The sequence below is a fragment of the Callorhinus ursinus genome, unplaced genomic scaffold (genome assembly GCF_003265705.2).
Source record: "Callorhinus ursinus isolate GAN/ISIS: 27379988/994484 unplaced genomic scaffold, GSC_fseal_2.0 scaffold1, whole genome shotgun sequence".
In the NCBI taxonomy this organism is placed as follows: Eukaryota; Metazoa; Chordata; class Mammalia; order Carnivora; family Otariidae; genus Callorhinus; species Callorhinus ursinus.
This window is the reverse complement of record NW_027397063.1, coordinates 98,293,030-98,319,278: the sequence shown is the minus strand read 5'-3', so window position 1 is coordinate 98,319,278 and position 26,249 is coordinate 98,293,030. Positions and strand designations below refer to the sequence as shown.

Genomic DNA, 26,249 nt, shown 5'->3' with positions numbered 1-26,249 from the left:
CAATTCAGGGGTTTCAAGGCCCCACTGACACCTGTTTAGGATAAAAATCCTTGTAATAAAGAGATGAAATCAAACAACAGATTTGTATCTCAAAGGTTTAATATTAAAAAAATAGAGGAATCTATTTTAGGTATTGAACAAATTTTTTTTACGATTGACCAGGCAAAATTAAAATATTTACAAAGGAAGGAATTTTTGGTTTTAGTCTTAGCTAATCTTATAAGATTGTTAAGATTTATAAGAATATTAGCTAGTAAATGTATAATACATTAACTGGAGGAGTTAACGTTCATACTTGAGGGTAGAGTTTATCAGGATCTATCAGTGAAGAAAAACATATGCAAAAAAGGTAGTATTTTCTAGTACTACTGATATACCATGAACAGATCCTCAGATTCAGGTAGATCATTTGTAAGATGCCATCAGTAATCAATGTATGCAATATAGTTGCACATAGCTATCAAGAAGTCATTTTTGGTATGTGTTACAAACATGTACCCAAATAACCAAAGGACTATAATTCAAAATAAATGTTCATTCCTAGAGCAAATGCAATTAATAATGGCTTTTACCTTATAGTTAAAGGCTTACAATATATTTTAATACTTCAAGTCATTAAAGATTTGTTGACTTCAAAGTATGTTTGAAAGTATGTGAATTTTTAATATGAATTGGTAAGAAACAAAAGGTAATTATGGCAATGTCACCTTCTTAATCCAAAATTTAAAAAGCAAAATACATTTCACATATGAGAGTAAGTGGGTTCTTTTCTTTATTCAAGTAAGCATTTTGATTATAATACAAGATAATGGATAACCCATGTGACAAAGTATGGTCAAGTATGGTTTGGTGTAGCTTCCTTGTTTCTAGGATGATTTTCCAGGTGATTCTTCAGAATCTGACATCGATGCCCAACACAGGCTTTCTAATGGCAATGCATGAGTTCTAGAGAACTGCCTCTATCTTCTGATGCTGAGTGCCATTTTCTCCCACCCATTTTATCCTCCATTACTTATATAAAACCCCACTCTAAAATTCAACCCATGTTATAAAATTAACAAAATAAAAAATTAGTATATGTTTTCCCACAAGGATAAAATTAAGTCAGACTCAACTTAATCTTTCTTTTTCTATAACTTTGGAAGGATTTACATAATTGCTAAAGAGTCAGAGTAATACACAACACAAAATACGCAAAGAACCTTATCACTGGGTGTACATATGTTGAGAATTGCTAATGTATTCAAAAGCTTAATTTTCCTGGGATATCAATCCTCTACCAGACATTTCAGTTTACAAACAGAAGGTTGTGTTTTAATAAGTGGAAATACAGTACCTGATTTCACATAAAGTAACTGTGAGATCTTTTCTCACTAGTAAAGTGCTTAATTAAGAAACATTCTTCCACAACATAATTTAACTTGTCAAAGGCACAAAATGTCTTTGTCTCTCTCTCTCAGCAATAGTCTTTAAAATTACGGTATTAATCATTTAGATTTTATTTAATCGAAAAGCTTTACTGTTTTTTTCTCTCAGTAATAAAAAAAACTGCTTGAAGAAAAACATTTTTTATTTTCAAAACTTTGCCATAAACATACATACAACACTAAATTAGATCCCTTCATGAGCTGTCTGTATGCCATGAAGCACTTATGACAAAAAACATATGTAAGTTTTAGGGTAAAAGTTAACAAGGAATCATAATATCTTCCAAAAAAGGGGGACAGGGGAATCATTAAACTAAAAATCGTAGCTTTCATTTTATAAAAAATAGTTAGAATAATCTTCTTATAAATCTTTAATGCTTACAAAAGCAGGAAATACATTTAAAATAGTCTTTTTAACACAGATTCATTAGTACAATGTGGTTATGGTCAGAAAAATAACAACTAAAATGGCATTTCAGTAGTCTGCATTCTTTTCTCAGCAAATTCCACATAGAATTTAACCAATTTGCAATTCAAAATAAGATTTAACTGCCAACAAGGCCAGACTAGTTGTAATTAGCACCTGAATATCAAGCTCTGTTCCACTTAATATACTGTACTAAAATTTTAAATACAGTTCAATGATAGGTACTGATAACAATACTTGACTGCATGGTTACTGCCCATGACTACTACACTGCAGGTTAAAACATACTTTGGTCAGTAAATTAAAAAGATATAAATCAAATAACAAGGCCAGAAAACTTGTTTTAAGAATCAATTTCCTGACCTTAAGTAAACTTCAAATACATTAACAAGGCAAGGAAAATATAATCAACTATACAGAGAGTCTCTATTTTTTAATCATTTGGCATTTTATATTAATAATTTCCTTGTTTAAAATATTATTTTATACTCCTGTGCACTGATTATCATAGCTGTCTGAATTAAAATGAAACTACAGTTACCTTCCTAGAATGTCCAGTAGTGAATGCATTAGTTGCTTCTTTTGCACTTCCATGAAGATGGTCCTTCATCCTGTAATTTTTTCAATTTTGGACCAAGAAAGAACCACCAACCAAATCCAATAAAAACACAAATGATGGATTCTACATAATAACCATCCAGCGCTGTAACACATGAGCCACCAAGTTTTTTGCAAAGCTGTAAAAGTAAAATTAGAATACATATTTCACAATTTCAAAATGGAAATATTCAGCAATTTAGATGTTTTTACTTTTAATTTAAGGGATTAATAAAAAAATATTTTTGGAAGGTATTTTTATTATTATTATTATTTTTTTTTTTAAGTAATCCAGCATGGGTGTTGAACTCATAACCCAGAGACCAAGAGATCAAGCGTCATAGGGATTACCAACTGAACCAACCAGGCTCCCTTCAAAATATATTTTTGTTAAATCATTTCATCATTTTGTTCATTTCAAATGGTGAAATATGAGAATATGTCTTAATCTCTCTAATGCTCGAGAAGGATTAAAAATATTTTTCAGCTCTTGCTGTAAACAATACTCATTTTCCATTTTGAATATATTGCTTTTAGGGGCGCCTGAGTGGCTCAGTCGTTGAGCGTCTGCCTTCAGCTCAGGTCATGATCCCAGGGTCCTGGGATCGAGTCCCCACAATGGGCTCCCTGCTCTACGGGAAGCCTGCTTCTCCCTCTCCCATTCCCCCGCTTGTGTTCCCTCTCTTACTGTGTCTCCCTCTGTCAAATAAATAAATAAAATCTTAAAAAAAAAAAAAAAGAAAGAGAAGATATAGCTTTTCATATTTGGGAAATGTGTAGAAATTTCCAATGAATCTACTCTAGAAGTGGGCTAATGTTAATTTGAAATAATTTAACAATAGACTGCTAACCATTCAGGTTTAGCTACAATTGTTATATAAATAGTCAATGGAATTTCCCTTTTTTATCATTATAAAACTTAGCTGTTAATTATGCACTTGTTAGGTGCCTACTGTATAGGATCCTCAAGGTAAAGGGGAGAGAGACTGCTCTTCCCCTGCTGAGAAGCATCTTCAAGTGAGCTACTCTTACTGATTTAAGTGTTACAACCCTCAGTTCTGACAGGAAAAAAAAACAAACAAACAGATTTCTACACTAGAAACTATAGGGGGCACCTGGGTGGCTCAGTCGGTGAAGTGTCTGCCTTCAGCTCAGGTCATGATCCCAGGGGCCTGGGATGGAGCCCCGCATCGGGCTCCCTGCTCAGTGGGAAGCCTGCTTCTCCCTCTCCTGCTCCCCCTGCTTGTGCTCTCTGTGAAATAAATAAAATCTTAAAAAAAAAAAAAAAGAAGAAACTATGGGCAGATATGATTTTTTAAAAAGATACAGTACTTCTAGAGGCAAAATAAGAAAATTAATCTTTTTTTTTTAAGATTTTATTTTTTTAAGTAATTTCCACACCCAATGTGGGTCTCAAACATACAACCCCAAGATCAAGAGTGGCATGCTCCACAGACTGACCCAGCCAGGTTCCCCTGAAAATTAGCATCTTTTTTTTTTAAGATTTTATTTATTTGTCAGAGAAAGAGAGAGATAGCACAAGCAGGGGCAGCGGCAGGCAGAGGGAGAAGCAGGCTCCCCGCTAAGCAAAGAGCCTGATGTGGGACTCGATCCCAGGGCCCTGGGAACATGCCCTGAGCTGAAGGCAGATGCTTAACCAACTGAGCCACCCAGGCATCCCTGAAAATTGATATCTTAATACTAGCTTAATGTTATCTAAAATTACAACCTACTGGGGCACCTGGGTGGCTCAGTTGGTTGGGCGACTGCCTTTGGCTGGGGTCATGATCCCGGGATCGAGCCCCACGGTGGGCTCCCTGCTCTGCTTCTCCCTCTGCCCCCACCCTGCTCGAGCTCTCTCTCTCCCAAATAAATAGGTGGAATCTTTAAAAAAAATAAAAATAAATAAAATTACAACATACTTACCTCAACAGCATCAGGCGTTCGACAATTCTGGTTTGATGCTCCTACACACTCTTTCACTGTGAGGGGATCTACTAGCCAAAGAGCTACTGTAGAAGGCCAGTTTCCTCCCAGATTGGACACAGTATTTAAAAGGGTCATATATGTTCCTCCAATAAGTGGATCACTAACCTTTGCATTGAAAGCCATTATGGAAACATACATGCTGTACAATGTAACCTACAAGGAAAATATAAAACAACTTTACCATAATTAGATCTTATAAAAAAGAGTCTGAATTAAAAAGTCAAAATCATAAATCTGAAAATTAATTTTCATGACCCTTATTAAACTCAAGTCAACAAAGATATATTGAGCACCTATTATAGGCCAGGCCAGATCATGGCAATAAAAAGATGAATAAGACACAGTCTCGGGGCACCTGGGTGGCTCAGTTGTTAAGCGTCTGCCTTCCGCTCAGGTCATGATCCCAGGGTCCTGGGACAGAGTCCCACACTGGGCTCCCTGCTCCACGGGAAGCCTGCTTCTCCCTCTCCCACTCCCCCTGCTTGTGTTCCCTCTCTCGCTGTGTCTGTCAAATAAATAAATAAAATCCTAAAAAAAAAAAAGACACAGTCTCTCTGTATCCTTGAAGAACTTATTCTAGGCTGGGAAAACAAGGAATAAATAATTACGATGAAATGCAGTAAGTATTCAAAGTAGAAGTACACACATTATGCTACTGGAATCTAAATAAATGAGAGATTAATTCTACAGTAAGTAGTCAAGGAAAGCTCCATAGAGAAAATGACAAACAGGGTGGCATTGAAGGATGCATACAAGCAATTACTAAAACCCCATATTTGTATTGTCCCCAAATACATCCTGTGTGTGTATATATAAGTATATATGTGAATGAATATATATGTATTTTTTCTTTTACATATAAAGAATGATAACATTTCAAAACTTATGAGACAAACTGAACAGAAAAATCTCCTTAAGAGGCAAAAAGTACTTAAGAGGCAAGAATTAACCCTCCATTTAGAAACATGGAAACAAACCATGTTTCCCAAATCGCTTTCCTTTGAATACTGTTCCATGGGGCGTTCATAGGAAAAGGTATTCCAGGGGCGCCTGGGTAGCTCAGTCGTTAAGCGTCTGCCTTCGGCTCAGGTCATGATCCCAGGGTCCTGGGATTGAGTCCCACATCAGGCTCCCTGCTCAGCAGGAAGCCTGCTTCTCCCTCTCCTGCTCCCCCTGCTTGTGTTCCCTCTCTCGCTGTGTCTCTCTGTCAAACAAATAAATAAAATCTTAAAAAAAAAAAAAGAAAGAAAGAAAGAAAAGGGTATTCCAGAGTCAAAAAAGATTGAGAAACACTAAGTTACACAAAAAAATAAACAGGTCCCTTTCACTGTAGGCCTCTGAAAGCCTTTAGGATATAAACTCCTTAAGGACAGGGATTTTGGCATGATTTATTCAGTTATATTTTAGCACTTAGAATGGTTTCTGGCATGGAATAGGTGTCCAATTAGTATTTGTTGATGACTAAGATGCTACATAAAGAAGGGTTATGTCAGGTATCATTTCTCAAATTTACTTGGCCTTGTACAGTTTTTCCCAGAAAGCATCTGGCTGTCTGAGCGTCAACGGCTACACTTTAGAAAATTTTCTAATCAAATCCAAAGCCAAACAAAGATTTTTGGACTACTACACTGTAGTTTTCTTTTACTTACACAGATAATGAAACATTTATTAAGTTAAAGCACTTCTTTAAATATACAGTTAGTTGGACAGATCCATTATGGAGTTCTCCCAAATGATATAACTATATGTAAAAAATTATTGAGATTACTTGGTAGCCACATTTTTAGGTTTCAGTTAAAAACAAGTGAGGAGTTTGTAATTATAACTTGCAAAGAGTTTAAACTAGGTTCCATAGAAAAATCCAAAGTGACTCTTAGATACACATTTGTAATAACTGCACTCAAGTCCCAAATTTTACTGCTGGGTGTCTACAAGTTTACTTGAATCACTTGCCCCCAGAACACAACCCCATTCTGCAACAGCAGCTTAGGTGAGGCTAGGGATTACAAACAAAGCTAATAAAGAAAGAGAAGGCAGATTAAGACACAATTTTCAAAATCACAAAGAGTAAGTCTTAACTTTCAGTACAGAATGGAAACCAAAAACCTGGGATCTGTCGCCCAGGAGCCATCATTATTTCTCAAGACTTTCAGAAAGAAAAGGCATCGGGAATAGAAGAAATAAAGAACTCAAGTCTAGGGATGGACTGAGGAATACTTAGGAAGGGTAGAATTACAAGCTTTGGAATTAATTCTGTATATAACAAATACTGGTTGAATGAACGAAATAAATGAAATGAAGAAACTATGAATAGAGCTCAATAAATCAAAAGCCACAATGTTTAAAGTTCATTGTCAAATAATTTCTTCAGTATCAGACTCATGCTTAAGTCTTAAAATTTATTATCATTATTTCAAGGCAACTGTAGAAAAATGTCTTTTTTATTTTCCAAAAATAAAAGTTTACTTCTGAGAAAACCACAGCAAGCTTACCTGATGTAACGCATAACTCAGCAGCACTATAATATAGTAATATATAGGGAATCCTCCTTGATGTTCTACTTTGGGAGTCCACCAAACTAGTAGAGCATATTCTAATCCAAGCAATAATCTATAGAAAAAGAAAGAAACATGGAGTTGACGTCCATTTTAGGTTAAAAAATAACAACAAAACCGGAAATCTGTATGCCTACTATGTGAACGTAGCCTGTTATTTAAAACCTATTAGGAGGTTAAAAAGAGATAAAAGTGCATATAAATGATACTGAAGTTAAAGATGCTTTTCAAGTCTTTTTCCATATATACTTTACACAGTTATTAGTGATACTGATGAATGTTCCTCATTTAACCTTTCTTATTTAGTAAGGTTTTATTTCATTTTTACCTGTAGGGCATGGCTTTGTAAAATATGTTTAGTGGCTGGGGACCTGCAGTGTATTTGCTGATAATCAGAGGCAATATTATCTGCAAAGGAACCATTGGAACTGCCAGTAAGGCTAAATGTTCTTTGGGTACTCCCTCTTCTACCAATTTCAGTCCTGTTACTGCATCTGCTGCTGAAAAACCAATCTGCAATATAAAAACAAAAAAATATTTTAATTTGTGATTTACAAAATATTTTCCTCAAGCATATGTAAGTTCTCCAAGAACCTCAATCTCATTATTGATTTACGGCAGTTACAAGTAAATATATTATTCTATCTGGTACAACAATCAAGTTACAGAAGGCATACTTTGTCCTATGGTCTACTGACAATACTCAGTGAAAACAACTGAAAATTCAGCACTTTTAGGAACAGCAGATGGCTGTAATTACAACTAAATTTCAGAAAGTTCAATCTCTTACAATAAACAGTATTCAAATCCAAACTTACTGATTTCTATGTTTTAAGTTTTAAAAAGAGTCTTTAATTGACTCCAAATAAAATCTGGTTAAAATGAAGCATCACTGCCACATATACCCGTTTTTAATGATTTCTCACTGATCACAATAAAATTTCCAAAAATCGTCTTAACATTTCAAAAGTAATTTTGAGAAAACATTCTATCTGAAGGGTTAAATAAAATGAAAGGGAAGAAAAACTGTAGTTTAATTTTTAAAAACAAACAAAAAGGAGGATGCTAAAAGTAGTGAGTAAATGTTTGGGATGAAATAAGGTATTTAGAGAGTCTCAAAGTATCTCTCCATAAATTAGTTTTTAATTACAAAAGGAAAAATAGTAACTTTATAATGGGTTAACAAAGTAATCAAAGTTATCAACAGTTAATGGGATAAAGAGACATCATAAGGCTCCTCATGGAATTCCCCAAAGTCATCACTATATTACTTGGATGATATTCCTGACATATTTGCATTACCTGAACCTAAACATGAAGAAACATCAGACACACATAAATGGAAGGCCATTCTACAGAAAAATTTAAAACATCTAGGTCATGAAGGACAAAAAAAGGCTGATACCCACTAAATCCAATGTGTGATTCTGGACTGGATCCCTGACCAGGGAAGAGTAAAGTTATAAAGGCTGTTACTGGGACAACTGGTGAAATTTGGGTATAGGCTGTGATTAGGTAATAGTATTTTATCAATTAAAATTCTTATATTTTTGATTAAGTTGTGGATTGGAAAAGAAAACCCTTGTTCTTAGGAAATATATACTCAAGGTACTTATGGATAAAGGGGCATAATATGTACAAATACTCTAGTATTTCAGAAGAAATATGTAATAGAGCATAAATCTACAGAATACAGAAAGTGGAACTGTTAACAATTAGAGATTTGACATATGGGAATTCTTTCAACTATATAAGCAAATTTTCAGTAAGTGTGAAACTATATTTAAAAACATTCTTTAAAGAAATGGTAATAGTATGTACTTTAACTTCTTGGAATGGAGCCAAAGGGCAAATCTCACCACAGAAAAATTAAAGGCCAATGATATTTTACTTAAATCCACAAAAGAATTTCACTACTATTTCACCCATTCTCTGTAAAACTTAAACAGACAAACTGACTTCAACATTTACTTGATCTTAAAAGTGCCATAGTAGGAGATATTTGTAGACACAAAACACCCAAGATATATAAAAATTCTACAAATTAAAAAAAAAAAGCAGCTCTGGATATTTAAATGGCCAATAACCATAAGAAAAGATGCTCAACCGCTTTAATCATCAGGGATATGCAAATTATAACCACAATGAGATGCCACTACACACCCACCAGAAAGGCTAAATTTGAAAGGACAATATATGTCTTTCAAGGCTGTGAAGCAATTGGAACTCTCTTACACTGTTGGCAGTAGGGAAAGGGAAACAACCATTTTGGAAAACTGTGCAGCAGTATCTAATAAAACATTTCTTATGACCCTCAATTCTCTTCCTAGGTATTTACCCATCAGAAATGTGCATTCATGTTCACCAAAAGTAATGTACATGAATATTCATAGAAGTACTATTCATAATAGTCCAAAATTAGAAATAACTAAACATCTATTGTAGGATGGATGAATTATAGCATATGTATATATAGTGGAATATTATAAGCAATGAGATGAACAAACTATTGCTATGAGTAACAATATGGATAAATTATACAAATATAATGTTAAGTGAAAGAATAGAAGAGCCAGACATAAAAATGCATACTGGATATTCCATTTATTATAAGACTCAAAAGTAGAGAAAACTAATCTATGACATTAAAAGTTAGGAGAGATGTTACTTTTGGCAAGGTTTACTTTAAAAGGGGAACACAAGATTCTAGATTCTGTAACTGAAGCACCTCCTTATACATTGCTATCAACAGTATAATTGTAATCTTTTAAAAAGCAATTTGGCAATCATATTCACTGACCCACTAATTGCCTATTTAAGAATCTACTGAAAGGAAATACACAAAAATATTCACTAGTGCAGTTTTATAATTAAAAAATGTAAGCAAATATACAACAGAAAAATGAGTAAATTATAGCAAATCTATACACTGTGACAATTATATAGCTATTAAAGTATCTTTTCTTTTTTAAGTAGGCTCCACTCCCAGTATGGGGCCCAATGTGGGACTTGAACTCACGACCCTGAGATGGAGACCTGAGGTGAAATCAGCACTTAACTGACGGAGCCTAAAAAGTATGTTTCCAGAAATTATTTAATAATAAGGAATATGGAGTAGTAAGACAAAAATGAGTTTAAAATTATATATGGTATGATCCAATTCCACTTTTATTCACATGCATATCTGTATGTATATAAATATATAGTATTAATATTAATTTGTTGACTATAACTTATTAATTACATTTATATATATAAAGTGTGTATACACACACTCATACACATGTAACACGCACACACAAAGGGGAAAAAGAAGGCTGGAAGGAAATATACCAAAAGTGTTACCAATGATTACCTCTAAATGATGTAATTAGAGAATATTACTATCTTCTTTGAACCTTTCATTATTTCCTAAAGTTGAATCTTAAGTTTCTAAACTTTAACCTTCCCAATGTTTCCTTAAAATGTAACCCTATCATTAGAGAGGAAAAAAATTCACTATTTCAAAAACAATGAGGCTCTAATTTTTACCAATTTTTACTTCAGGGTAAAGATAGCTGTAAAGTATTTATAAAGATAGCTTTAGAGATATAATATGAAGCTCCTATAACGGATTTTAGATTTTTTTAAAAAGATTTTATTTATTTATTTGAGAGAGAGAGAGAGATCACAAGTAGGCAGAAAGGCAGAGGGAGAGGGAGGAGCAGGCTCCCTGCTGAGCACGGAGCCCAATGCGGACACTGGGATCATGACCTGAGCTGAAGGCAGACACTTAACCCACTGAGCCACCTGGGCACCCCTGGATTTTAGATTTTAGGAATACTAATTCCAACACTAGCAATCTCTTACTGTACTGAAATAAACTTACCTTTCCGCTAGCATAATATCTTTGAAATGTTTTTGGACTATAGAATTAGGACTTTTTTTTTTTAATTAGGACATCTTAATACAGAAAACATAAAGAATAAAATAAAAGTTACCAAAATCCCCATTTATTTATGGTATATTTCCTTCCAACATTAAAAAAAATAAGTCAACTGACTTTTAAATAGACTTCTAAAACTTAAATATTTCTGTATGTTTGTAAATCACTAAGTAAATAATTATAATACCTCTGACATTAAATGTACACTCATTATAACAGTACAGAGCTGTTCAAGGCATTCATTTCCATCCCAAGCATTAATATCATCCATTAAGTAAAATTTCACATTTATTAGAAGTTCTTCAAATGTGCTTAATTCTTTTCAAGATTCCAAGACGTTTTGGTTACTTTGAAATTATCACATCTTTTAAAACAAACTTAATAAACAGAAAATACCGTTTTTTATTGTTACATTCTAATAGTAGTGGAAAGGAACTTGTGATATGAAAAGGCAATGGAAGTATTCCATGATACTGGTAATTGTACCAGGGTAGTACATTTGCTTTATAAATATCTTACCTTTGCAGTTAGAATCAGAAGGCAAAATGTCAGAACTGCTGGCATTTTTATAATTGCAAAAAGCAACTTGTAAGTATCTGTGATCCCTTGGGTTTCTTCTTTTCCTACTGATACTTCTTTGTTTTCTTTTTTCAGAAGGGCAACTAGAGTTGTTGTTATCAAAAATACAGCTCCCCAGAAAAAAAGGAAATCTGAAATTAAAAATGTTAACATCTATAACCTTTGAAATGACATATCTGCATGGATACTTAATTTTGTATACAACTTTTCTTCCACTAAATCTGTTAAAAGATCAACACTTAGGTGCCTATCATGTTCAAGGCAACATACCAAGCATACTAGATGAACAAGACAGTCCTGCCTCTGTTGAACATATTATTACATAGACCAAAATAGACAGGGATATTTAACAAGGAAAAAGAAAAGGAAAATAGACATTTGTGGGTTGAATGAAACAAGCCTGTTGTGTCATTTTCTTCAAGGAAAGTGCTAAGGGTGACTGATGATTTTCATATCCCATAAGATCTATCAGTCATACTTTTTTTTTTAAGTTAGTTAGTTTATTTATTTATTTAAGTAATCTGCACACTGAACGTAGGACTCAAACTCACAACCCTTAGATCAGGAGTCACACGCTCTTCTCCATCAGTCATACTTCTTAAGCACATTAAGCCATTTCAGTTCTTTATTAAATTATAACTTAGGCAACAAACAGATGCTCATTTATATTAGATCTTCCAACTTTTATTTTTAAACTTTTTAATGTTTTTAATCTGTTTAGAATAGGCTTCAATAGTGTGACACAAGGAATTTCCTCATACTTGTACATGCACAATGGGGACACATGAAGAGTACTGTTTGGGTTGTTTCAGTGAAAGAGAGCTTGGCCATTAGCCATTTTTTTTTTTTAACAGATTAAGCACAGGGAGTGAATAATGTTCTGAAAGATTCTGTGCAATAACTAAAAATAATAGTAATATTAGAGGCTCCACTTATTAGGTGTACATCATGTTCATAAGTGTGCTAAGCATTTTATATACGCATATCTCCTTTACTACAAACAATCCAATAGATTAATACTAAGCCCCAATTTACAGATAAAGAAATAGCCTTAGGTTACATTGCCTGAAGCTACATTCTAAGTCAGTGGTAAAATTGTGATTTCACACCTTTATACAACTAATTTCAAAGCCTATATCTCTTTAACCACCCTGAGAAATGTATCTTAGTTTGCCACTACAAAGCTTATTGGATAACCCTGTCTTAGTTTCTTCACCTGTAAAATAAGAGGACTTGGCTAGAAAATCCCAGATGCTTGCTAGTTCTAACATTCTAGAATTGTACTCAGTTTTATATGTGTTTACTTTTCATCCTACTGCTCGTGTAGTACGACTAACTGTTCATGGAGCCTATTCAATACGTTTTTTCAAAAACAAGTAGAGCGAGCATTCTACTAGAGTCAGGGTTTTTCCTCTGTATTTGGTCTTGCTCTGCCGCTGTGCTAACTCAAGCTAACTGCTGTGTTCACTACAGCTTGAACCTCACTTACAATGGAGGTATATAGAATTATTTGTTTAGACCAATTTCACCCTACTATTTATTTTTTTTTTTAGATTTTATTTTTAAGTAATCTCTACACCCAACATGGGGCTTGAACTTACAACCCCAAGATCAAGAGCTGCATGCTCTACCAAATGAACCAGCCAGATGCCCCTCATCTTACTGTTTAAATGCTTCTTTTATTTGTGTTATCTCATTGGATTTTCATAGCAAACATGTGAAACAGGCAAAGCAGGTATTATTACTATGTAAGTAGACGTAAGGAAAAGCAGCTCAGGATATTTAAATCTTTGTCAAAGAACAAATAATTAAGAGGCAGAATTTGAACCTAACTCTTCTGAATTTGGGTTTCATATTCTTTCCATTATTTCATAGTGCCTATATAATGATTTTTTTAAGTTAACGTTGACATAAGAATCTACTAGTATTGGCTAATTATTTAGCCTCCAAAAGCCTAGCCAAAACCAAGTCTCTGCTATTCAAATTATGCAAATTAAAGAAGCTCAAAGTCTTTAAACACGTATGGAAATTTGTATTCTGGAGTGATTTCTTTTCTCCACCATGAGAAATCTATAATTATTTTTTTTATATTAATTTTAGTTATGAAAAGAAAAACATGAAACATTCTTAAACACAAAGGTATCCATTTCAAAAAATGCAGTAATATATACAAGTCTTATGCTTAAGGTTCATCAAAATACGGGCTCCTGGGTGGCTCAGTCGTTAAGCGTCTGCCTTCGGCTCAGGTCGTGATCCCAGGGTCCTGGGATCCAGCCCCTCATGGGGCTCCCTGCTCAGCGGGAAGCCTGCTTCTCCCTCTCCCACTCCCCCTGCTTGTGTTCCTTCTCTTGCTTTGTCTCTCCCTGTCAAATAAATAAATAAAATCTTAAAAAAAAAGGTTCATCAAAATAACAATTTCTACTTTATGTTAATGTAGTGTTTTGCAATCTGGTTCAAAAGGAATGAACAATTTAAGATTATTCTTTTAAATGAGGCTACTTTTCATTATTTTTGCATTATTAATTCTGTGAAGAGTACTGTTTGGGTTGTTTCAGTGAAGGGTACTGTTTGGGTTGTCACAGTGAACTCTGACAAATAATGACTTGTTTGTGGTATTTCATTTACAATAATCTCATTCAGAAAATTTTTGTTCATCATTTGGTTTAAATTAGAGATGTAAGAAACCCTGAGGGGCACCTGGGTGGCTCACTCAATTAAGAGTCTGACTCCTGATCTCAACTCAGGTCTTGATCTCAGGGTCTTGAGTTTAAGCTCCATCTTGGGCTCCACACTGGGCATAGAGCCTACTTAAAAAAAAAAAAAAAAAAAAGGAACTAAAGAAACCCTGAAAAAAAAAAACTATGTTACTTTCACTGTCACTAGAAATTTCAATTAATGGTCTCTAATTAAATGTTAAGTGAAAATTAATTAAAGCTTTTTTATTTTAATTTTAAGTTATATACTACTTCAGTTCCAGTTCACTAAGCAAAACATCTTTAAGTTTGCTTTAGTATATTTTCCCAATTTTCATGAACAAAATCTTTTTTTTTTTAATATTTTATTTATTTATTTGAGAGAGAGAGAATGAGAGAGAGAGAGCACGAGAGGGAAGAGGGTCAGAGGGAGAAGCAGACTCCCTGCTCAGCAGGGAGCCCGATGCGGGACTCGATCCCGGGACTCCAGGATCATGACCTGAGCCGAAGGCAGTCGCTTAACCAACTGAGCCACCCAGGCGCCCCATGAACAAAATCTTCATCTAGAATCTAAACTCCAATGCCAGGAGAAAAATGTAAGAACAAGTTAAACAGATTTCAATACTGTTTGCAGATAAGATTATTTCTAATTTCTTTGTGCTCTTTGGACAAAGTTAACAGTACACATAAAAGAAGGAAGGAGTGACAATGCATCACTTCAGAGCCCTAATTCAAACCCACACAAAGAGAATGAAGCTAATAGCTCAGAAAAAGAGGCTTAGCCACTGCAGAAAATATAGTTTTATGAACACAATTACCATAAATAGTAATAACCATTAGACTGCTGTTATTATTTATTAACACTGCTTTGATGTTAGAGAACATCCATAGTCTGATATACCAACCATTGTAAAGATATTGTTACCAAAAATGATCTAAGTATTTCACTACTAACATTTTGGTTAATTTTGATTTATGTGTTTCATCTGTAAAAGCAATATGATATGTGTGTGTGTGTATATGTGTGTGTATATATACGTGTGCGTGTGTGTGTATACATATATATAGTTAAGACGTCAAAGCTGATGTGCAAGTTTCATAAACATGATTTTTAGGCAAAGACCATACGTCAAACTAAATATTCATAAGTGGCTACTAGATCTTATCTAGTGCTCCCATGAATGCAAAATTTTAAGAGCATGTGCCAATTCACCAGTAACCAAGATATAATAGCTAGCACCTGAGTGCCTATCATGTCAAAGCAAAACATGGGACAGTGTAATAAATTTCACTCTCCAAGACAAGTATTATTATTCCTACTTTACACACAATGAAACAGTATTACAGTTCAGAAAATGCCAGAGGTGAGTCTAAACTCGGATCTGATCCTAAAGCAATAATGTTTTCCATTTTACTACCAAGATGCTCAGATATACCTGTCTACAGCAAGTAGGCTCTCTTTCCTATCAACCAGATATGCCTGAGAAGAGACCCATTTTAGCTCCAACCACACAAAGTCTGGAACACAGATACTTCAGCATATGTGTACTCCCCTTCCCCACTTCCATCTACCCATATGGTAGTATGGCAAAGGGTATGCAAACAAATAGGATAAATAAACATGGCGCATCTTCTTAAAGAGTTCATTTTACTCAATAGTTTAGAGGGGAGCCTTTTTAATGAAAAAAATATATACATTACAGGGAAGGCAAAATTTCCAAGAATTTTTTAAGATAAAACATCAGATTTCAAAAAGCTTTCATGCTTTTAAGGCTTTGGACTAGGTCCCCAGACCCTTGGACTAGGTGTAGGTTCACTCTCTGCCACCATCAGAAAAGACAGAAGATTTAAGAACCATTGTCTGATATCCTTGGCTCAGATCAAATTCTCTCTCCCTGGAACTCTCACACTATGGAAATGAACTTTAGTCTTTCAGAAGTCAGTGGCAGGGAAGCAAACTTCCAGTTTGTTCTAAATGTCAGGCCTTCCTTTCGCCATCTTGCTTTTGGCACAGCAATCTATTTCACAAGTTAGAGCATGAAGGGACTTTAGACACCCACTATCCAGTCTGACACTCACTTTCACCGTGGAGGAAACTGAAATAGAAATAGTGTGATTGGCCCTGGGTCACTGGCTGAATCTTAAAAGAAACAGACTTTTCTGTGCCACAAATCTCTCTCTGAAGCATTTACTCAAAATATCCACGCTGTTGTACAGCCCTCACAGAAAATGCTATTTGACTATACAATATATATAGTCACATCTGATCTGGGGATTAGGATGTTAAAAGATAGCATATAATGAGAAAATCAAGTAAATATAAAGCAAATTTTGAAATCTTCCTAATTCCTTAGGAAGATAAAGCCATGTTTGAGATCACATACCTTTTCTCTTTTTTTTTTTAAACATTTTATTTATCTGACACAGAAAGACAGCGAGAGAGGGAACACAAGCAGGGGGAGTGGGAAAGGGAGAAGCAGGCCTCCCGCTGAGCAGGGAGCCTGATGCGGGGCTCGATCCCAGGACCCTAAGATCATGACCTGAGCCGAAGGCAGTCGCCCAGCCAACTGAGCCACCCAGGTGCCCCGAGATTACATACCTTTTCATTAACTCCAACAATGTTAGGTTTTCCTCTGGGGTAGAAGAGATTGTTTCTTCAATCAAGGCCTGGATTAAGCAGCTATCTTACTATTAAGGACCATCTTGTCCCAAAATTTGGGCTCAAACTCAGCCCAAGATGCAAGGTTGAGAAGCCAACAGATTTAGTGCTCCCACCTCATGCTAACTCTGCACCTCTTATCACTGAATGGATGGAAGTAAATCACTCTTTTAATTTTTTAAAATATGTGCTGGCCAGGCACAAAATCCTAAAATGGATGTTAATTAAAATATTAAACATATATCTCTACTCTGATGCTATGATAGGTTCTTGCATTCAGCTTTTATATAACCTATATCCTGACACCACTAAATTTTTTGTAAGCTGAATTTAGACTTTTATAAAACAGCAGACAATGAACACTCCAAACTACCACATGAAGATGAAGAGTACATCAGAAGAGCTAACATGAAAAATAATAACATCAAATGCTGACAAGGATGCAGAGAAACTGGATCATTCATATATTTCTGATAGGAAGATAAAATGGTATATTCATTTCATTCTGGAAAAAAGTTTGGCAGTTCCTTTTTAAAACTAAAAATGGACTTACCAGAAACCAGCCATTGCATACTTGGGCATTCATCTCAGAGAAATGAAGACTTATTTTCACATAAAAATAGCCAAAACCTGGAAACTACTCAGATCCCCTTCAATGGAAAAGTGGTGAAATAAACCATGGTATGTGTAAGAAATGGAATCCTTCTCAGCAATAAAAAGCAAGAAATCATTGATAGATGCAACAAACCTGGATGAACCTCAAAGAAATTATGCTAACTGAAAAGAGCTAATCCCTAAAGGATACATATGCATGATTTCATTCCTGTTAACATTTCTGAAATAACATAATTGTAAAGATGGTAAAGAGATTCGTAGCTGCCAGAGGTTAGGGATGGAGAGGAGGAAATGGGTATAGCTATAAACAGGCCACAATAAAAAAAGGAGTCTTGTGGTGATGGTACAGTTGAGTATCATCATTGTGGTAATGATGATTATACAAGGCTACACATGTGATGAAATTACATACAGTTACTTACACCCGCACACACACACACAAACACAAATGAGTACATGTATAATTGGTGAAATCTGAGTAATGGTATGAATTGTACCAATGTCAATTTCTTGGTTTTGAGATTGAACTATACTTATGTAAGAGGTTAACAGTGGAGGAGCCTGGGGAAGGGTGCATGGGGTTTCACTAAACATTTCTCTGCCCTACTGTGAATCTATAATTATTTTAAAATAAAAAGTTAAAAAAAATTAATGGGAAATTTAAGAATGTACAAGTTCTTTTTTTTTTTTTTTAGAACACAAAAATTCTAAAACTGTGCTAGGAATAAGAAATGTAGGTCTCAAATGTAAGATAATATCAAGCAACCAAAAAAGATAGAAATCTTTAGGTATGTTGAAATCACCCATTCTGTAGCTTCAATTGATCACCACTGGACTTCAGCCAGCAAGGACTGTGTTCAAAAGTGAGGGGAAAGAATGAAATTAAAAAAAAAAAAAAATTCTTAGACAACCCTAAACCAAGGAATAGAAATGGTGGAAGAGAACATCTTGCTTTTTGAATGTGCGCCCCATCCATAAAAAAAGTTATAGCATGCACACTCATGTATAAATTATATACTTAGGATCTCCTATACTAATATAGTATATACAATGTAAAATATAAACCCCAAATTTAAAAATATGAAGTAATTTTTTAAAAGAATGAAATTAAAGAACACATATGGGGCACCTTGCTGGCTCAATCGGTAGAGCATGTGACTCTTCATTGCAGGGTTGTGAGTTTGAGTCCTACACTGGGTGCAGAAATTACTTAAAATTATTATCTTTAAAAAATATATAAAGAACATTATAAAATACCAGATTTATTCAAAATTGTTTCTTAAAAAAATAGATGAAATCAGAGGTTTTATATTCTTTATTTCTAATTTTCTAGGAACAGAACATCTCCTTTTATAAGGTAAGTCTATTTCGCTTTCTCAAATTATAGTTTTCAGGAACACTATAAATGAAAGTAGGAGACTGCCTGTAATTAGAGAGGTTCTATAATTCTATCATTGATAAATTTATAATAAAGGCTAATTCAATTGGCCTCTACATAAATTTCAATAAAAGCAGAAGTGAAATTCAGAGTAAAATATATGCCAAATAAAATCAAGTAATTTTTTGGTTTAGAGTATATTTTATAAGTTGACTTTTCCAAACAAAAGCAATCTCACATTTCCTTACTGGGCAAAGAAAGCACTTAGTACCATTTCTCCTTCACTTTGTTTTAAAAAGAAAAAAAGGCTTTAAGACCTTCTTTTCTGGGGTGTGGGCTCCAGTTTTTAATATCTAATCCTTCCTGAATCTACTAGCCCCAGTATTCCTCTACTTATCTCACTTTACTACCAGGGTCCCAATATTTGAAAATAAGTTCAAATTTGCTCCATTTGTGTGTATGGAGATGTAAGATCCACCAGATTTATGAACCTGTCCCATTCAAGGCAAAAAGATAGCTAAATTCAAGGATTTTTATATCACATACTTTGTATGATATTTACCCAGAGATTGGCTTTTAAAGTAACGGATTGGTTTTTTTTTATTTTTATAAAGACTCCTAGGGGCGCCTGGGTGGCTCAGTCGTTAAGCGTCTGCCTTTGGCTCAGGTCATGATCACAGGGTCCCGGGATTGAGCCCCGCATCGGGCTCCCTGCTCAGCGCGAAGCCTGCTTCTCCTTCTCCCACTCCCCTTGCTTGTGTTCCCTCTCTCGCTGTGTCTCTGTCAAATAAATAAATAAAATCTTAAAAAAAAAAAGACTCCTAAAATTATTATACAGTAAAACTAAATTTTTTTTTGGTTTACAGTTCTATGAACTTTAACACATGTATAAATTTCAAATCACCACCACCATAATCAAGATACAGAACAGTTCCATCACTCCCCAAGACTCCCTCATGCTATCATCCACTTAAACTCACCTTCTCCTCATCCAATCTCTAGCAACTGCCCATCTGTTACAATTTTACCTCTATAATTTTACCTTCGGAGAATGCAGGAGGATGTTTTAAGTTTAGATGTACATGCTAAAAGATGTATTACAGCCTATTTAAAAGTAACTGGTCTATCTAGAAATGGGTCAGTTAGTCCTGGCCACATTCTAAATAGTATTTCTGGTCACACAAAATATACTGAATCCTGCTTCAGAAAGCACGACAAAGAAATTTGTCTCTAAGTAAGAATTAATTGGTCCTGCTCTCTTCCTAGTTCTAAGAATATCTTACAAATACTGTTTTAACTATATTCATTGCCAGTTTGATTAGCTTTTCTTTCACCATCAGTTTTTTTCAAAATACTTCTTTTTCTGATTGACTCTTATATGTTCATGCCTATCTATATGGTAAACTAATTCTTAAGCTCTAATATGTTTAGCCCTCTTCTCCAGTATCAGATCTAACCTGCCCCAACCCAAATACCCTGGTCCTTATCCCAATCACTTCTATTCATTATTGTTATCACTGCTTCTAGAGGAGTAGGCCTCAATTACCAGTTCACAGATTGGATCTAAAGACATATTTCATGTGAGTCCAATAAATGTTTTTAAAATTATAAAATAAACAAAGAAGGAAGCTCTAGCTTCTCTTGAATACCAGTAAGATTTGGCAATCCTAAGATCCTACTGTCACAAGACAACAATTTATTGAAAATTGAAGCTCCCCACCTTTAGATGGGCATGAGTTTTTCAGGTCACTACTGTCCCCTCCAAACCCTACAGTCCTGTACCAATTCACTTGATTAATTTACACTGTCCATCTACCCAGTCCATCATTTTGGTCTGCAAAGTCCCATTATAAATTCCTTTGGAGCAGAGAATTCTCAAATTTTAACACCTATCACATGGCTAGCACCAAACAGGCACTGAGTGAATAAATGCCACAGGTCACTTAAAAAACAAAACAAAATTTTTTTTTTGTCATTTCTATGCCATTAGGCAGTCCAGAAGTGGGCTGATGTTTTTAGACATCAGCAGTTAGAGTGCTACTTTTCTCTGGTAGAAAAGCCCAAACAGCACAAATTATATTTAGGTTTCAAGGTTTTCCCTGAGGTTTTTCCTAGTTTCCTACCAACTGTTAGAAAGACACTAGTAGGTCTTTTGTAAAATAAAGTGTGGATACTCTGCTTTATGCCATTTTAGCTTACAAGTTTTCTAAGAATGATCTACATTCAGATAGTGGGGGGAATCCTGTATCTCTACCTCCAACTAGGCATCTGACCTCAGTTTCTTCATCTATAAGAATGAACTGAGATGGTTGGGGCACTTGGGTGGCTCAGCTGGTTGGGTGTCCGACTCTTGATTTGGCTTGGGTTATGATCTTGGGGTGATCGGATCAAGCCCGATGATATGCTTCACACTCAGTGGGGAATCTGTTTGAGATTCTCTCTCTCCCTCTCCCTCTGACCCCCCCCCCGCCTGTGTGTGTGTGCACGCTTGCTCGCTCTCTCTAAATAAATAAATAAAATCTTTAAAAAGAATGAATTGAGATGGTAACTAGACTTATTGTGGTGACCACTCTGTATTGTACACAAAAACTGAATTATGTTGTACACCTGAAACTAATACTGTTATATACCAATTTTACCTCAATTAAAAAAAAATCAGCTCCCAAAAATACAAATCAGAATCTAAATTATAAAAAAAAGAAGGAATATATTATCTTTCCAAGTCATAAAACTATGTTCTAATATCTGTGTTCTTCTAGGTTACTTTCATCATCTCTTGCAGCTCAAAAGGTTGTCTCTTTTTGCTCCTAAAGATCCTTGAAAACCAAAGGGGGCAGGACGGAAAAAGCTCCCTTCTGAGTTCAGGACTGCCTTGGATCCCTGAAGCACCAAAAAGCCAATCTCAGGACAATCAAGGTTTTGTTTCTAAGGGATTTTTCCCATCTTGTCCTTCATGTTCTAAATTTATTATTTAGATTACTGCTTTGTAAATGGCAAAAACTGTCTTTTCTCAATATATTCCATTTCTATTTATCTGTAACTCAAAACAAAGTGTTAATCAGAGAATATATTTTACAATTCTAAAATATGTCATAATTCATATTTATAATTCATAATTAGGCTTTTAATTTTCTGATTTTCTAAACATCTGCCTCAGTGTTTTGGCTCTTCTTTTACTACCTAAGCAATTTTATTTCCTTCATCATTCTTTCTGTGCTCTTAAAATTCCTAAAAACTGCTGTTTTTTTTCTTTCTTTTTTTTTGTTATACTGCTACTAAGTTGCAGAAAGATCGAAGCTATAAATATGATATGTACAATCAGAAAGAGAACGAAAACTCTTCAACTCTTAACTTACTAAAATGTTTGAATTAAAACCAAAACACAGAAAAAATTAAATACTAAGCTATTTTTACAATTTCCTAGAAACAAAGTTCAAATTCCACAGAACAGCTATTCAAAATAACAAATCAGTGTAAGTAAAAATCCAATGCGGCACAATTTTGATCTTCCCATTGGGGAACAGCTGTGGCTACGAAAGGATATAATTAACATGGCTCCTGAATGTATAATGGCTGTGGAATGATGTTTTATCAATCACTCTTGTACTTAGAGAAAGCTCTAATTTACCTAGTTAGTAATTTAGTTTCCACAACCTCTTAAATCTTGACATCTCTTCTGAGGCTTTCCTATGTTAAGTAATACACCATTTCATTAGTCCTTCCTGGTGACATGAACAGTTCCAGTACAAAATGAAAAAATGCATAAAAAGCAATAAGGTGCTAATACGATGCATTCACAAAATATTTCTAGGCAGAGAATTATCTATAGAGCAGGAGTGGGACCCCAGAATACTTCAAGACCAATCTGTTTAAATGCAAAGCAGTATCTCGCAACCATTTTCGGCCCCAACCCAATTAAAGAAAAGTATAATTATCATTTCATCAGTAATAGTAGCTCACTAACAGTTTGAGGAGGTAGAAAAGGGGATCTCTTACAGGGCGTAGGGGTATGGAGGAGGTAAGATTTCAAGAGATAAGTAGTGCAGTTGTGAATCCCTCCATCCTCCACACTCCCCAAATATTATTATATAATCCTTATACTTCCCTCACTACACAACTACCCCTGACATTTATCCTGTCTGGAATCCCCAACCTAGTACTGGGAAGATGAGAGAAAGCTGAACTGCTTACATTTCAAGAGAATCACTTAAATTCATCATCATTATCAAAATGAAGAATTCTACCATTTTCCTGTTGTTGGTTATTCCTGATATTGCTAATTTTACTTCTGTTTCCTAATTGTTAGGAAAGCTTAAAACAAAAACTCAGAAAACCTTCCAAGGACATGTATTTTACTTATTCAGAAAAAGGGGAAATTTTGTAGAACTTACACAAAATTGCTTACCAGATAAACTTCAAACTCTTTCTCACAGCAATTCAAGAAAATCTTACTAATTGGGTCACAACTTTTCTTTCCTCACTATTTCCCAAACCCGGTCCCCACATTACTGCTTCAGGCGCTCTGAACACAGTAGGTACTGTCCTGTACCTTTTTGTACTTTGCAGCTTCAGTGCACTTTCACCTGGTGGTGTGCTTTCTGGAATTCCACTTAGCCACTTCATGGAATTTTATAATTCAGCAAGGTGAAATGTTATCTGCAGTGTGAAGCCTGACTCTCACAAGCTAACAACCCTGAGCTCCCCATGAATGTTCATTTCTCCTATTACTTGTGGGTTGGACTCTGCTTTATTCATAGGAGGCCCTTAGAACTCTGTCACTTGGCCAACTCATTAATGCTGAATAAATTAATCCTATTCTATTCACCAGAAGGCTAGAAGAGGACTCTTGGTATATCAGTAGAGGCAGAAATGAACCAGAAAGCATGGAACTAGAAATCTCAATCCAATAAAAGGAAAATGTAAGAAGCCACAGGAGTCAGGTTGGATTCATTCCTTCACACTAGCCAGACTTTTAAAAAATGTGCATCTATGTATTAAGCAAATGTCAACAGCTCCCTAGACTGAGAGTTTTGTTTGCCATTACACAACGTTATTGGATGAGCTGCCTCTCCCTGCTCATTGCAGGGTACTCATCAATTATGCCTGCTCTCCTGTACTCATTCTGGCTGAAGCTCATTTTAGCAGAAAACTTAACCTCGGGGAATCTCCCTCAAAATAATTTCCAGCAAATTAAATTATGAGATTGCCTCCAACGTCACGCACTCTGTCAAAAGGATTCATAAACGTAAAATAAACCTAACCGCATAATAGTTTAAATACACTACCTGAGAGAGTAACGATTCCCCTGGGTTGAGGCTGAAACCGCAAATATTTGTTACAAAAGTCCGCAGATTCAAGGGCCAAAAACAAAACATTGCCCAAAAAGTAGCCCGCTGTCTGGCCCACTGAATTGCAAGTAGAAGCATAACCCACGTTTTCCCGGGATAACATTGTTAACGCCCAACCATCCACAGCGATGTCCTGAGTGGCGGCCAGGAATTCAAACAAAAAGAATGTCACAGTGAGAGCAATCACATCGGGGGTTCTACCATCAGTGTTCCCGAGCAATCGGTCCACTTGAGTGGATAAATATATCATGAACAGTCCCAGTATATACTGTGTAGGGACAAGCCAAGATTTGCGACGACCAAAGTTCCTAAAGTAAACTGCATCAACCAACGGGGCCCAGAGCAATTTGAGACTGAAGGGCCAAAAGACCAAACTGAAGAAAGCTTGATCTGTATAGCTAACATTTTTGCTCTGCAAAATGAGTGGGATGCTTCCCGCCAGGCCCAGTGGAATGCCCTGAAGCACGTAAAGAAAAAGCAACAGCAAAATGCTGCTTAATTCGGCCCGGCAACTCCGTGGGGCTTTTGAGAAGTCACCAGTGGCGGTATCCCGCAGAGCTTCTTTGTCCCCTTCCCCGCCCACCAATTCCTGGTGACTGTCATCCCAGCCGCCTGGCAGCAGAGGACCGCTCTTCATATCCAGAGGGTGGTTGAAAGTCCCTGGTCGTCGTTGCCGACTGTTGTCCTTGTGGGAGATGGTGGGTGACATATCAGAGACGATGCAGAGCCCCGTCTGTGGGGTGCCGGGGCTGAGCGTCTTGGATCCGCCTAGTCCCAGGTCCAAGGCTATCGCTCTGGACCAGGGTCTCGATGGTACAGGGAGGAGGAGGACAGGGCAAGGGGTGATAAGGGCACTTCTTACAGTGGCCCGGAGAGCTGAAGCCGGGAGTCAGTCCCCTGGCTGGAGGCTCAGGCGATGCCCAGATAGGCGCCCCTTGGAGTGGCGTCAAGGAGCCTGAAGGAGCCCCCCGGGCAGCCGCGCCGGGCTCGGGGCTGGAGGAGAGGGCCGTGGTGCTACGATGGAAACGGGCCCTTGGCTGCGGCGAGACCGAACGGCCAGTCTCCCGACCCACCTCCAGTTCTCGCCGCCACCACTGCAACAGCACTTTCTCCACAGGACTCCAGAGAGACCAGATAACTTCCTGCCTCGCGCCTCAGGAAGTGGTCCTAGACTCAAATGAGTCCTGTCCCCGCCTCCAGAGCAAGCCAATCAGGGCATGCTTCCGAGGCCGAGTTCGGAAACAACGCTTGGTAGGAACCCGCAACTCCGGCGACCAGGACCTCATGGGAGGATTAACGCGGGAGCACCATGCGGCCTGGGCGGGGCGCCGCGCGAGCTCTGTCTCTATGAGCGCATGCGGCCGTCTGGAAAGCGTGGGCCTCGGTAATTGGGCCCGCGCGGCCACGTGAGGGCTGTTTGAGGCAGGCCTGTGCAGGTGGCCGAGTGAGCACACCGTCGAGCCTCTGAAGGTGGGGGCTGCTGTGCTAGCGCTTGTCGCTAGCCTGGGGTAGGGCAATGCTCGGGGCCAGGAATTGTGTGATGCCCCTGCTTGGGTGGGCCAGACAGAAACGGGGAGGAGAAGAGTTGAAGTTTACGCAGTGTCTTTATCAGCAGGCAAGGGTGCCCCCCAAAAGGTAGTAAGAGACCTGGTTAAATGGAGAAATGCGTGTCTCAACAGTGCCTGCTTTTTTATGGAATGATTGAAACTGCTCAGAGGTGCGAGATTTCTCTGTAGTCCGTTTTTTTTCCAGTGTGGTGGAAGAAATGTAGTGGAACTGGGATCTGGGTAACTAACTCGTTACATTGGGTGGATTGGAATCATAAGATTCCTTCCCTCCCTCTTATTGTTGATAAAAGGGCTTGTAAGAGCCAAATATTAAAGTTTTGTTTCATGTTAACTCGATATATATGCAGTATTGAGATGATAAGAGAAAATAACCTTAGGGAACCAATAGCATTAATTGTATAGGAAATACCTATAAAGTTTTACATATGTTTATTTATATTACATACTATTTTCCAGTGGATAGCGGATACTGAAAACAACTTATGCTTA

At 36.4% G+C, this 26,249-nt stretch overlaps 1 protein-coding gene across 3 annotated transcripts; it reads right to left on the bottom strand.

Annotated features, from left to right (window-relative positions):
• Positions 1 to 747: 747 nt before the first annotated feature.
• On the bottom strand, positions 748 to 25,361 carry SLC33A1 (solute carrier family 33 member 1). 3 transcript variants are annotated; one of them, XM_073898304.1, is made up of 6 exons: positions 24,130 to 25,355; positions 11,440 to 11,630; positions 7,324 to 7,508; positions 6,933 to 7,050; positions 4,546 to 4,593; positions 748 to 2,591 (listed from the first exon to the last, which is right to left on the bottom strand). In XM_073898304.1, exons 1-6 carry the CDS (start codon positions 24,899 to 24,901, stop codon positions 2,424 to 2,426), a joined length of 1,482 nt encoding a protein of 493 aa, XP_073754405.1. In that variant the 5' UTR covers positions 24,902 to 25,355; the 3' UTR covers positions 748 to 2,423. The 3 variants fall into 3 exon arrangements, with proteins under 3 accessions (XP_073754405.1, XP_025735823.1, XP_025735826.1); XM_025880038.2 differs by having other exon boundaries at positions 4,378 to 4,593; positions 24,130 to 25,354; XM_025880041.2 differs by lacking the exons at positions 6,933 to 7,050; positions 11,440 to 11,630 and having other exon boundaries at positions 4,378 to 4,593; positions 24,130 to 25,361.
• Between the last annotated feature and the right edge of the window lie 888 nt (positions 25,362 to 26,249).

What these genes read in the sequence shown, in the direction of transcription:
- SLC33A1 (XM_025880038.2), bottom strand. Translation starts at nt 24,901, where the DNA reads ATGTCACCCACCATCTCCCACAAGGACAACAGTCGGCAACGACGACCA. An exon ending in TTCTGATTCTAACTGCAAAG is followed by an intron (nt 7,509 to 11,439) that starts GTAAGATATTTA and finishes TTTATATTGCAG; the next exon opens with ATTGGTTTTTCAGCAGCAGA. An exon ending in GAACGCCTGATGCTGTTGAG is followed by an intron (nt 2,592 to 4,377) that starts GTAAGTATGTTG and finishes TTACTTTTACAG; the next exon opens with CTTTGCAAAAAACTTGGTGG.